At 45.2% G+C, this 13,672-nt stretch overlaps 1 protein-coding gene across 4 annotated transcripts in view; it reads left to right on the forward strand.

The window, feature by feature from the left end:
- Nucleotides 1–13,672, forward strand: part of Tulp4 (TUB like protein 4) — a 135,771-nt gene that overhangs the window by 102,663 nt on the left and 19,436 nt on the right. For all 4 annotated transcript variants that reach the window (XM_063270684.1, XM_008758737.4, NM_001109137.2 and 1 more), the window contains exons 7-9: nt 3,386–3,552; nt 9,745–9,969; nt 10,914–11,148. In XM_063270684.1, the coding sequence (XP_063126754.1) occupies nt 3,386–3,552; nt 9,745–9,969; nt 10,914–11,148 (627 nt within the window). The remainder of the gene's footprint in view (nt 1–3,385; nt 3,553–9,744; nt 9,970–10,913; nt 11,149–13,672) is intronic.

Consider the following 13,672-nt stretch of genomic DNA (forward strand, 5'->3'; position numbering starts at 1 on the left):
TCAGGTCCTAATGCTTACAACACTTGACTGTGTGGACTATCTCTCCAGCCTTTAAAAAGGGAAAGAAAACCTAACAACAAAAACTTTCTCTTAAAAAAATCAAAACAAAATAAAACCATTTTTCCTATGATTTTACCATTATGCAATTACTAAATTGTGTATTTTCCCCTTTTCAATCATTTCACATACACATATCTTTTAGTTAATAAAGAAGCAAATGTTTACCATAGAAAACTGTGTTGACTGTTCCCTTTCTGCTGAGTCTCAGCTACCTCTTTTTAAAGGTCTGTGAGATTGGCTTATGGAATATTCTAGTTTTCCTTCTGTTGATGTGTTAAATACTTACCAAAAACAGTTAAGGGAGCTAAGAGTTATTTATACTGCATTTCCACATCATGATCCATCACAGAGGGAAGTGAGCACGGGAACTCAAGCAGGCACATGAAGCAGGAAACCGGGAGGAATGCTTTTGCTGGCTTGCAGACAGGCTTATACTTAGCCGGCTTTTAGAAAGCCCAGGGCCCTTGCTTGGGTAATAGTACCTTCCACAGTAGGCTGGCCTTTCAACATTAAGCCTCAGTCAGGACAACCCCCCCCCACACACGGACATACCAGTAACCCATCCCTCAGGTGAGATTCCCTGGTCAGATGACTCTCAGCTTTGTCAAGTGGACAGTTAAGATAACCAGGACAAAGAGAACAGTATAAATTTTTCTTTGCGTAAACTGCTTAAAAGGCCCAAATGTGCGAGGCCTGACATCACTGAGAGAAGTAGGTGAAGCGTGAGAGCAGACCACCTAACAATGCCTTGCAGCGGCTGGCCCCGTATGGCAGAGCTGCAGCCAGAGCGGAAGGGGACTTCAGCACAGCATTTTCCGTCTGTATAACAGTATCTTCAGAGATTTAAGAACATTATTACCGGGGTTGGGGATTTAGCTCAGTAGTAGAAAGGCCCTGGGTTTGGTCCCCAGCTCCAAAAAAAAAAAAAAAAAAAAGAAACAACAAAAAAAAATTATTACCAAGAATCTTGGAAAGAAACATTGCAGGTTATCTTTTAAAGTGATTTGAGCATAATTTGTTTTTTTTTTTTTTTAAAAATCCCAAAAGAAACTATGTCCTGATCACACCTAGGCTTCTAGCAACCCAGTGAGTACTGACTTGTATTCTTGTTTCCCCATCAGCTATGACTGCTTCAGATGTCAGTCTCAGGAGCTCCATCCCTGTAGAGAACTTAGTACCTTGGTTACAGGGGAAATCCCAGGTGGATTTTCATTGGTTGTCAGGGCTCGTGAGGTAATCGAGTACACTGTGTTCAGGACAGCTGAGCCCTGCTGAACCTCAGAGAAGCCTTTGCTTCCCACTGTATCCCTACAAGCTCTGTCCTTGCCAAAACAAGGAGGACTGTGTTCATAAGGAGTCTATCCTTTAAAAGAGAAGACCTTACCTTGCTAGATGACAGCTCTCAGTATGGCTCTACACCTGCATGAGTGATATCCCTGGGGCTTTGTTCCTAAAGACAGACTCATTGTCACCTCTAACACAGAGACTCCTGGAGTTCTCAGCACTGCTTCCCTTGGCTCTGAGAACTCTGAAGGCATCATGCATCCAGGCCAGTGCTGCAGATGCAGCAGCCTGCCTGCTAGTTTTTAAATACACTTTATATCAAAAATTTACAGAATCTTCAAAGAACAAAAGAAGGAAGTGTGGCACAGTCACCCAGCCAGTAAGCAGGGTGGGTTAGATGAGGGCCTGGGGAATATTGCCAGCCTTCCCCCCACCCTCACCTCCACCCAAGGAGTGCTGTCGGGGCTGTCTTGTTGCTGCTTCACTCTGACTTTCTCTAGTATCTTTGTGTGCAGAATTCTATCGTCCAGAGACGATCATTTCAGTCCCACAATCATGACCACGCTTTTCTCTAGACACAATCTGGATCAAATGTGCTAGCGCACTGTGCATATGTCCTCTAGGCCCTCTCCTGTCGAAAGTCTTGTTAAGCAGAAAATTTACTTGATTTTTTTACTCTTATTTTCTGGTTTGATTTTAATTCATACGAGAAATGCTATTTACGATAGTTGTATGATTTCAGGTGCTTACAGCCTTTTCTGTTGTATGTCTGGAGCTGTTAAGCTGTTTCCTGGTTTCTTTTCTGTTCTCACTTAATGAGAAAGGTCCAGGAGGCTGCCTCACCTCAGGGAGTGCCCTCTAGCTTCTCCAGCAGGTGAAAGACCTTAACGACTACAGAGTCTTTCCCAACACATGGAGTTTGGTCACATAGGTATATGTTGGACACTGAATTCTAGCCCTGGGTTCTAATCTCTGTGACTGTCATCAGAGCCCCTTCAATGATTTAGTTCAACCTCTCTACAAAATGGATCTGTAATTCAGAAAGCTGTGTAATCAATAGTAGTTTGAAGGCATTGAGAGAAGAGAAAGAGCTTGTGAATCTTATTAGTACTAATAGGTGTCTGTCTGTCCGTCTATCTATCTTATCTATCCATTTTATCAGCAAGAGACAAGTAGTCACTTATACTAGAATAAGACAGCATTCACTAGCCATTTGTAGGTAGGCATCTCGTTTCTAGGATGAAGATTTCCCCAGGCATGCTACCTGGCACTCAGCAGGAATGCCTTCGTTCTTTCTCTATCCCATATCATAAGTGTCCAGCAGAAAGTCAGCTCTGCTGTGTACACGTGCATCCAGGGCCTGAACTTTATGCCCTATGGTCCCCAAATATCAACTACTAATTGGGGTCCACTTCAGTCTATTTTTTAATCGAAGAATTTATAAATAAACTCTTTTAGTTACCTGTGAGCATAAAGGAAGATCCCATAGTAGGAAAGCCCTGAAAGAGCAAGAACACGACTCAGCCACAGGTCTTACCTTACCTAGGAGTAGTCCACCATTTTATTGTGGGCTGATGGTCCTAGAGGTACATAGTCAACATTCCAGCATTTGTTTATTTACACACACACACACACACACACACACACACACACACACACACACTTTAATACTTTAATAATTAGATCTTGCTACTCAGCCCAGGCTGGCCTTAACTGACCCTTTTGTCTTCGCCTACCAAGAAGCTAGGATTACAGGCACATGCTGCCATACCTGGCTTTAACTTGGAGGTTTTCTTGGAAATGGTTTTCACCCTGAATTAGTTATGTTCCAAAAGAGCAGCAGTCCCCATCCAAATAAGTACCTGTTCTTAGAAGAGCATTGTCACCTTATGCGGAGTATACCTTCATGAGTGAAAGAAAGGCTGAAGAGCCTCTGTTGGCTGTGTTTAGGAGTTGTGTTTTAAGCTGCTGACGACAGAATGATATGGCTGTTGAGGAGGGCTGAGTCCTCATGCTAACCAAGCCTTCCGTGTGGTTGCAGAGGTGGTGGCCCAGTGGTGTACGCAGGGCGACTTACTGGCAGTGGCTGGGATGGAGCAGCAGGCCCAGCTCAGCGAGCTGCCCAATGGGCCTCTGCTGAAGAGTGCCATGGTCAAGTTCTACAATGTCAGAGGGGAGCACATTTTCACTCTGGACACACTCGTGCAGGTAAGAACACTGAAAAATGCAGCGGTCGCTCTGCTCCATTTACGGTAAATAATCCTAAGTTAGTTATTCTTACTGTAATAATCGTAAGTTATTCTTACTGTAATAATCGCAAGTTAGTTATTCTTACTGTAATAATCGTAAGTTAGTTATTCTTACTGTAATAATCGCAAGTTAGTTATCCTTACTGTAATTAGCTTTGGCAAGCTTTATTTCAATCTTTTTTCTTTCTCAACTGATTCTTGGCCTCTAAGCCAGGGAATTAGGGAAGAACACAGCCTTTACCTTTTAATCAAAATGGAAATAAAGCATTCAATTCCATTTTGAAATCAAATGAGTAGAGTTAATATAGGGATCTGCTTCAGGAAAAACCCAGAGGTGAGTGAATTCTGGGTCTTCACATAGTCATTTGCAAGGGAATTTGGCTTTGTGAGTTCTTCCAGTAACAAAAATGAAGTTTACAAGAGAAAAGTAGAAACAGAGAAGCACCCTAGAGTAGATCTCAGAGGGCAGTATTAGACTGCACGCTAAAACCCAGAGCAAGAGGGAAAGGCTTGTCAGAAACAAACACTGTGAGGCAAAGCCATGGTTTGCTACAGAGCCTTTTCCACAAGAGTCTCTGGCAAATTGTCTTCCTTGCCCTGGTGGAGACAAATGGAAGTCCTAGGTCTGTGCAGCACAGAGTCCTCTGTTTCTGTGAGTCACACCCTGCGCCCTGTGGAAATGAAGTCAGACAGCATGTAGCTTGTTTCACCAAGCATGATACCCATCATGCAGTGTCCATCTACGTTGCAGTGCAAAGGGTGAATTTGCCTGCCTTTTTATGGCCAAGTAGATGTCCTTATGTGAACTAATACGCTTTGTTTGCCTACGTATACACCCATGGATTTGAGTTCCCTTCACCTTTGGCTGTTGCTTTGTTTTATGTGAGACAGGGTTTCTCTTTGTAGCCTAGCTTGGCCTAAAACTTGATGTGTAGACGAGGCTGTTCTTGAAATCACAGAGCTCTCTCACTGCTTCCCAAGTACTCGTGTTAAAGGCATATGCCTCCATACCTGGCTGACTATTGTGAATAACGCTACTGTGAACATGGCTGTACAAATATCTCCACCCTTCTCCATGTTCTTTTGGATATGTACCTAGAAATTCACTTCTTGGTCGTGTGATCGTTTTTAATTTTTCTGCTGACCTACCATTTTCCATTGCTGCTGCTTAGTTATACATTTCCTCCCACCTTTCTAATTCACAATTTCTCTATCTTCCTAAGTGTTATCTTCTGGGTGTTGTGCTTTTATGGTTTTTGACATTGGTAGTAGCTGTCATAATGGGTATGTTGCTCCTTCCTTGTGGCTGTGATCTGGGTTGAGTGACACTATACTGAGCCTCTCACTCTGGTGATTTGTGTATTGTTAAAGAAATGGCTTTTCAAGTACTTTGCTCGTTTGTAGTCAAGCTGTTTTGTTTTATTCGTAGGGTTTAAAAGTATCATTGCCAACGTTATATCTCTGAACAAATAAGTACATATCTGATCCTTAGGAATCCAGGCAGAGCTGATATTTTGAGAAGTGACTGTGTGGCTGGCATAAGCCTTTAATGACCATTATGTAAGAAGTAAGCAAGGAGAAAATATTGGTGCCTCTCACCAAAACTTGAGAAGCCAGTTAAAGGAAAATACATAGATAATTACAGATACTGGCTCTAGATTTTGAATTAGAATTGGCTTCTAGATGCTGTGGTAACAGGGATAAAAGGAGTACTTGCTTTTTTTTTTTTTTTTTTAAGATTTATTCATTTATTTAATGTGAGTGATTGCACTGTAGCTGTCTTCAGACACACCAGAAGAGGGCATCGGATGCCCATCACAGATGGTTGTGAGCCACCATGTGGTTGCTGGGAATTGAACTCAGGACCTCTGGAAGAGCAGTCAGTGCTCTTAACCACTGAGCCATCTCTCCAGCCCAAGTAGTTGCTTTTTATGGGGATTTTTCTATGTCTGGCAGTCCCCTCTCTTGACCTCATTCAGAAATTTTTTTTTGTTCAGTCTAAGACACCCTCAGACTTTTCATGGCTGTTCATAAAGGTGATGTGAATGGACCCATGCTTCCATCGGCAAGCTTCCTGTCCTTTAGGGCTGCACACTAATGCAGAAGCACCTGAGGGATGAGGTTCTCTGAGTGTCAGAGCTCCACCCAGGAGTCAAGTCAACCTCACTTCTAATCTCTGGATAGTTTCCTGACTTTGGGTTGGAAGTTCAACTGTGTGTCTCGTGTGTGTGTGTGTGTGTGTGTGTGTGTGTGTGTGTGTGTGTGTGTGTGTGTAGAACCTGTGCTCAGTCAGCAGCCACAGGTGCAGAGGGGACAGAACGCCATAAAGAATGTTTAGGGAACTGCATCAGCCAGCAGGGTAGCAGGTGAATGTCGACATGGCAGAACTGGATTTGGGGGTTCTTAGGTTAAGTGGTCTCAAAACAGTGAAGCTATACCGTAAAGGGGTTTTCCAGTCTACCAGTGTTTCTGGAGTCATCCGTATGTTAAGTGTTCTTCTGAGACAGCAGTGGTTCTCAGCTGTCCTATCGCTGGTACCCTTTAATACAGTTCCTTCTGTTGCGGTGACCCCAGCCATAACATTATTTCACTGCTACTTCTTAACTGTAACTTTAGTGCTGTTATGAGTTGTAATGTAAATACCTGGTCTTCAGGATATCTGATGTGACCCCATAGGGCTCACAACCCGCAGGTTGACAACCTCTGCTCTAGCTGCTCGAGATGTTGCTGCAACAACCAAACTAGTGAGCAACAGTATGTTTTCTGAAGTAGATAAAATATCGGAACTGTAGCTGCAAGGCATACAAACAAAATAAGGAGCGGGAAGTAACTTGAAACAGGGAAGTAAAGTTTATAAACAACTAAAACACAGGGGTGGGGCCGGAAGGAGGAAGAGGGAAGAAGAGAAGAAAGAAAAGGAAGAGGAGGAGGAGAAGAAAAAATAATGATAAACACACCTAAGAAGACAAGGTGGAAAGTGGACTTGGTGACAGCACACCTCGAGGACATGCAAAAGAGAGATTGACTGCAGCCAGAGCCGTGAGCATAGTAAGGAAAGGAAGGACAGCTTCAGTGGGAGTCCCTCACAAACTGGGATGCAGATAAAGTGGATGAAGCAGGATGCAGAATCCATGTGGAAGCTGGAACATGATGGAGGGTGCTATCTCCCCCTTCCCAGAGTCAGGAGGAGTACTCACTGGGGATGAGGATGAGGAAGGTCAGTGTAGCTTCTGGAGAAGGCTGTCTTATCGTCACAGCAGACAGAGGGCAGCACATACAAGGCAGAGCAAGCATGCCAGCTGGGGTCCCTTCCCCTCATACTAAAACCACTTGTGCCTTCAGGGAACCTCTCTTCACGACTCATTCTAATCCCAGTTACCGCTCAAAGGTCTTAGGTCCAAATAATAATCACATCATAAAACTTTGAGGGTTAATTTTCAACATCTGGGGATACACTCAAATGCGTCCCTAGCCAGCAGATAGGAGAGGATGGGGAGGGTTTCAGTCATTCTAAGTTCATAAGACTTTTGTGTTTAGTTGGATGTGTGAATTCAGGACTGAGACATACCTCATGATCCTGTCTTGGATACATGTCCCATTGGCATTCCATTTCCTGGACATAGAGTGTCTTGCTCTGCTTCCTCAGTTCAAAGAAACTTATCCCTAACACCAACATGATAACATGCTGTTTTAAATCTGTCCAAAAGACTACGGCCTCCTCTCTGGACCCTTGTGGTGTGTCACGCCTCTAGTGTACAGTGCTTTAGTGTCACTCCCCCAAGCCAGAGCCATGCTTCCCTTGCTGTCCGACTCCCCTTGATGCCCAGCGTGGTCTGCAGGAGTGCTGCAGCTCCGCTTCTCCTGCTGCTGTCTACGCAGACTTCTTGGAGGTACACCCTTGGTTGTTCCCACGCAACCGTGATTCTTCACTGTCATTCATTAACCAGTGCTGTCGTCTGTGAAGCCTGTTTGTCCTGCCTGTCCTTCTAGCTTTTTCTATAAACATGTTTTTGTTGTTGTTGTTCAGTAAAATAGCCTTTACTCAAATGGATTAGGGAGAAAATGGGGTTCTTTACTTACTGAATGCCACATAGTTGATTTCTGAGTTGGATAGTACACATACTTAAGACTGTTTGTGGTATCGGAACATCAGCACTTAGGAGAGGCAGCCCCTTGTAATAAGGTAAGCACCATTTCCTGGTCTGAGCCAAGATCTGTAGTTCTCCCGGCTTATTAGCTGAGCCTAAGTTACCTAGCCCTCTGAGTCTACGCTCCTCAGTTGTTAACTTGAACAACAGTGCCTGGGTGACATTGAGAGGACTCTGAGCTAATGCATATAGGTACTTACTTACTGACAGCAGAATAGAGCCGGTTATAAAGATGTGCTAATGTTGTTAAATGGGTAGCTAGTGAAGCTTGTGTTTAATTGAAAGTCTGGGTTACTAGTATAAATTTTTGGTATAAATAAAGGAGACATATGCTTCAGGTAACTTTATAGCTGATGTGTAATTAGCTGCTATACAGAAATAGTTCCATGGAAAGCAGTGCTAGAGGGAAGGGGCAGGAGCCTGCCTTCTGCAGCTCAGCCCTGCACTGCATCCCTGCACTGCTGGCATGGCAGGTCTATTCACCAGTCAAAAAGGGACAGAACATTTCAGGAAAGAAGTCACTTCTGCAGCCAGCTCCAGTGTGTCAGGCTGTACAAGCTGAGGACTTGAGCACTCAGTTAGGGTACATGGGGGATAGGATATAAAGGTAAAAAGATGCACAGTTATCTTTCAAAGTAAGCTTAAGGCCTGGGGAGTTAGCCCAGTATCATGTGTTTCCACAGCGGGATTCCCAGTACCTCCAACAAACAAAAGAATAAGTTTGGTGGCTCTAGAATCACTGTCCTAACATGCAGCTTCAGAGTTTAATGGTCACGTACATGCACACACATACACATGTGCACACACACACACGCATATGCAGTGTTGTTCTACTGTCTTACCAGCAATGGTTCTACTTGCTGTGAGTTAACAGGTCTCTCCCTCTTTCAGTAGTCCAGCCTTTATGGAATCATCTCCTTGTAGCAGCTCAGCTTGAAATGCTCTTGGCTCCCTCAGACTTGAGGTCCTGGATCCATAACTACTAAGTGCATGATCTTCTCTGTTGGAGGAGCTGTGGCCCAGCCTCATGGATAAAAGTACAAGATAAATCACCTTCAGCCTTGCTTTTTGCTTTTTGAAGTTGAAACCAGGATTAGCTGACCCTAGGGGCTATGTTAAGGAATTGTCTTTATGTGTTCCTTTTATCTTAATGTTTGTCACTAAAGTGTTGTGAAAATTCTGTTTCTGCCATTCATATAAAAGATCTGACATCTCCTCTTGTGATCTCTGAAGCCCTGGAGACCTCATTAAGTCAGCGCTCTATGAATCTGGATCAGCATGAACAGAGCTCCCGTTTCTCCATCTCAGCCCTCACCTCTTCCCACCTTGCTCTGCTGGTGTAATACTGTTACTTGGATAATATTCTTGAGTTGGACATTTATTTCAGTAAAAGAAGTTTCTAACATACACACATTTGGATTGCAGCTTGTGTTTTCAAAGATCCTCAGTCCTAGACTCTTCCTTAAGAACGCTGCTTCCCCAGCTTCTCCCCTTTCCAAAAAGACGTCTACTTCATTCCTGGCCATTGTTCTGAGGGTAGTTGAGAGCAGTGGTGACCTCATTCCTGGGTCCCAGAAGCACCATGGTACTACCTTCTCCTGTAATCCTCATAACATCCCTGTTCGACTCACGAAAGTTAAGAGGCTTAGAGCTGGGGGCTAGTCCCCAGTCTCATGACTCAGAGCCCCACATCAGTGTTAACTTGACCCTGACGTGCTGTGCCATGGAAGAGCTGAGAAAGGTCACGTGGTCTGCCTCCTTATCACCCCCAATTCACGGACACCGCCACTGGGTAAACTGAGGATGCAGATGGCCGCTGTGCAGTAAGAATAGATGGGTGTACCCTTAGGTGTTGCTGCGCTTTGAGGAAACATTCAGACAGAGCTAGTATTCTCTGCTGTGCTTTCAGATACCAACATTATCAAAACGGCCAAATGACTGTATTTTGCTGAGACAAGTTTAACTGTGTGCCCCACCCCTTATGTGCCTTCTTTCTTTGGTAGCGCCCCATCATCTCCATCTGTTGGGGCCATCGGGACTCCCGGCTGCTTATGGCCTCAGGACCAGCCCTGTATGTGGTTCGTGTAGAACACCGAGTGTCCAGTCTGCAGCTGCTGTGCCAGCAGGCCATCGCCAGCACCCTTCGAGAAGACAAGGATGTTAACAAGCTGACCTTGCCCCCTCGTCTCTGTTCCTACCTCTCCACTGCCTTCATCCCCACTATTAAGGTAGTCTTCCCCTTCTGTTCTCCCTTCCTAGCCTTTCTACCCCAAGGGACAGAAGAGGCGGGGGAGGGTACCAGAGGCAATGCAGAAACTTCCCAGTTCTCCATTAGAGTGCCTGGGGATGGCTACATGAACTTTTCAGAGTCCCGTTTGTTCTTATGTATCTGCAGCCTGCCTGGATTCCTGTTAGTGTCCTGTGGGCTTTGCTCCATGTGCCGGGCTTCCTTTCTCATGAGCAGCTTGATAATTGTGTCAACCTGATGGTCAAAGGAGCAAAGCGTTGATTTAGTACTGACAGTACACTGAGTACTTTATGAAGACGGTTCGTTTCGTTTCATCTTCCCACACTCTTAACATTGTTTTCTCTTGATAAAGCAGGAAAGAAGTTTATGTGAGGGAAATAACTTGTTCTGAAGCAATTAGGAAGACAGTTCTCAGGCTTGCTCTCCTCTCCGCTACACTGAGTGGGACTCCCACATAGTGCAGACTGTCTGTTACCCAGAAAATGCCTGTAAAGTGACAACATGTGAAGCCGCTATTCACATGAGGCTTTCTATTGTACTCTCAGGACCTTTACTATGTCTCTAGATTGACTTCTTGATCACTGTTCTCCTAATACATTAGAGTGTTAGAGTCTGATGGATCTTTTTATCTAAGCTGCCATACAATATTGATGATATGCTAGGAGTTTCAACTCTTGGGTGACATATCAGGAAAAGTAGGTGTCAACACTGTCACCGGTTGTAGTTCATTATCTGAAGTAGGCCCTCACTTGCTTACTGTTGAAAAGCCTCCACAATTCTGAGTGATCGTCTATGGCATGTAGTTGGCCTCTGCCTGGCCTGTACTCTGCCAAGCATCTGTGACAGAAGCCATTCTGCTCTGTGCCTGCTCCTTTTCTTTCTGGGATCCAAGATCTGCTTTTTCTTCCCGTGTCCTGCCTCTAGCCCCCAATTCCAGACCCCAACAACATGCGAGACTTTGTCAGCTACCCATCAGCAGGCAATGAACGACTACACTGCACCATGAAGCGTACAGAGGATGACCCGGAGGTCGGGGGGCCCTGCTACACACTCTACCTGGAGTATCTGGGAGGACTTGTACCCATTCTCAAAGGGAGGCGCATCAGCAAACTGCGGCCAGAATTTGTCATCATGGACCCTCGGACAGACAGCAAATCAGGTAGGCCCTTTGCTTCAGGGACTGAGACCCCATTCTTATGTGGTTGTGAAATATCACCCTTAAAGTCATGCAAAGAAAATGCCAGTTTCTGAGGCTGTTTCATGCTGGTTAGTGTGGCACACTGTTGACCTTCTCCCCTTCCCTGGCTCCCACTTCAGTGGGCAGTTTTCTAACCTTGCTGGGAGGTTTTCACAGCCCTCCATGCATATCAGGTTGAGGAAACATCAGCTCCCATCCCAGGGAAAGCTACTACTCTAGGCCTTCTGGCCCTGAGGACAGCCCTCACAGTCTCCTCACCTCAGTACTACAATCAGGTACTTAATAGTAAGTCCCTGTCTTCCCAGAAGGGTGAAGAGCTCAGATTTCCAAGCCTGCAGCCCACCTTCAAGCCTTGTACTTTTGCCTCTGCCCTGCTAATCCACTATTTGGTTTTCCAGTTAGTTCTAGTAAAAGTTTCTTACAGAGCCATTATCGTCCCAACATTATTCTGCTCTTGTGGGCATCAATGTTCAGACATATTAAAGGTGCCTCTCTGCAGGATCTAGACTGTAGGCCCCCACAGGAAGGGACTGTGAGGTTTTTTGTGCCAGTTAGTTGCCAGCTAAGTGTACATGCACCTATGGGTACCCACAGCTTAAACATTCTGCAGCCTCCTGTGACCCACCACAGAAGAAGGCACAGCATTGACCTTGGTGTCCATCACCTGTCATAGTGTCCTGCTTGGCACACTGCAGTCATCATTCTCAGGAGCCTCCTTGCGCTGGAGGGAGGAACTGGTCATCTTTGTAGCACTGGACCTTGAGGCAACATTGTTCATATTGCGTTTGTTTCACTAGTTAATACTCTCCACTTCCTAGTGTCAGTTCACACTTTAGACTCTTCTTTGTCCTTTGTTGTGTCCCTGACACTGCCATAGCGTGTGTGACCAAGGTCTTCTTAGTTCTTAAAGCAGTGGCCATGTTTACTCTCAGCCTCACCTGCTGATGCCAGTATTTTACATGTCTGCGCCATGTCCAAGGCATTACCACAGCAACTGGGGTGGTGTTCACCACCACCACCTGTTCCCATATAAAGTTAAAAGCAATAACCCTCAGCTTTAAACCGTGAGTGTTTGTCATCTTCCTTGACTTTTGATTCACATGATCAGCTAATACCAAGGGTAGAGGGAACAAGAAGAAGAATGCAGTCAGGAGGGAAAGGACAATAGAAAATTGCAGGAAATGGCTTCACGGAGACAGCTTACTGATTGGAGGGGTGTGAGCCCAGGTTCCTCAAAGACTGCATACTCCTCACTGTGTATCTTGCTCTCTGAGGGATCTTCTCCAGGCACAGCTCTAAAAACCCAGTCCAAGACTGAATATTAAGATCTCTTGAGTGAAGAGCTTGTTTACTTCCCCCATGTGCCTGACTCCCCTCTGCAGAGGGGGCTGCAGCCACCCAAGGCTAGACTTACCTGCCTGGCATGCCTAGTTTTCCTAAATGTTCCTCCTTGCCAGCCCACACCAAATACAGACTGCTTAGTTGCTAACACATCTTTGGGAAATGAGGTATTTTATCTTAAAGTTTTTATAACTAAAAAGTTATGAAGTAAAGTAAATCTACAAACAGCAAGTCAGTGCCTACCTACTCTGTGTGGTACGTGAGCCCCTTATGAGCCTGCCGGAGCACAGGACAATGTAAGCACTTGAAAAATTCATCAAATCTAAACACCTCGTGACAGACATAGAAGCTGTGTCATAAGGCACAGTATGACTAATTGGCAACTCAGTGGTATGTACAAAGTCACTCAGAGGATGGAGGTGACATGCAACCTTGGAAAGACGGGACTGCCACATCATGACAAGCGATTAACCCTTCCTAGCCTCCACAGCATTATTTCTCAACATTGGCCTTTGGAGCAGCACAATGACAAGCACCTGAGAGGTGTCCTAACTCCCAGTCGCTGGACTGCTGCTTTCACTAACTGAAGAGGCCTGTTGTGGGGCCAGAGGCGTAGCTTTGTCGTCGTACAGTGCTTGCTCGGCACACACAATCCTGAGTTCAGTACCCCATAAACTAAGTGTGGGGTAGCATGGCCGTACCCTTACCTTTCAGAATTACAAGTAGGAAGAATTTAAGAATAGACATGTCCTCAGCTGTATAGCCAGTTCAAGACCATCCTGGGATAAGCACAAGGCAGGACTATGGGGATGGGTGGCAAAAAGCATGGGTATGAGAGCAGCAAGAGACTTCTGGCACTATAGGGTGTCTACTTGCAGTTCTGTGCTTGACCCGCTGTATTCTTTTAACCCTCTGTTCTGAGCTTCTAATCTCTCTGATGGCCAACTAGCAAAGTTACTAGGAATGGCTTCCATGTGATGTACACACAGAGCCACCCAAATCTGCCACTGAAAGTCCTCACTGCCCAGAGTCTCCCTTTCAATGCTGCAGGGCTCAGCTATGCCAGACAGGATTGTTAGGCCCTAGACTGCCTGTGGCAATTCTAGAATTGTCATTCTAGACAGGGCTGCCCAGACTGCAGGGA

This window comes from Rattus norvegicus, chromosome 1 (assembly GCF_036323735.1).
Source record: "Rattus norvegicus strain BN/NHsdMcwi chromosome 1, GRCr8, whole genome shotgun sequence".
Taxonomy (NCBI): domain Eukaryota; kingdom Metazoa; phylum Chordata; class Mammalia; order Rodentia; family Muridae; genus Rattus; species Rattus norvegicus.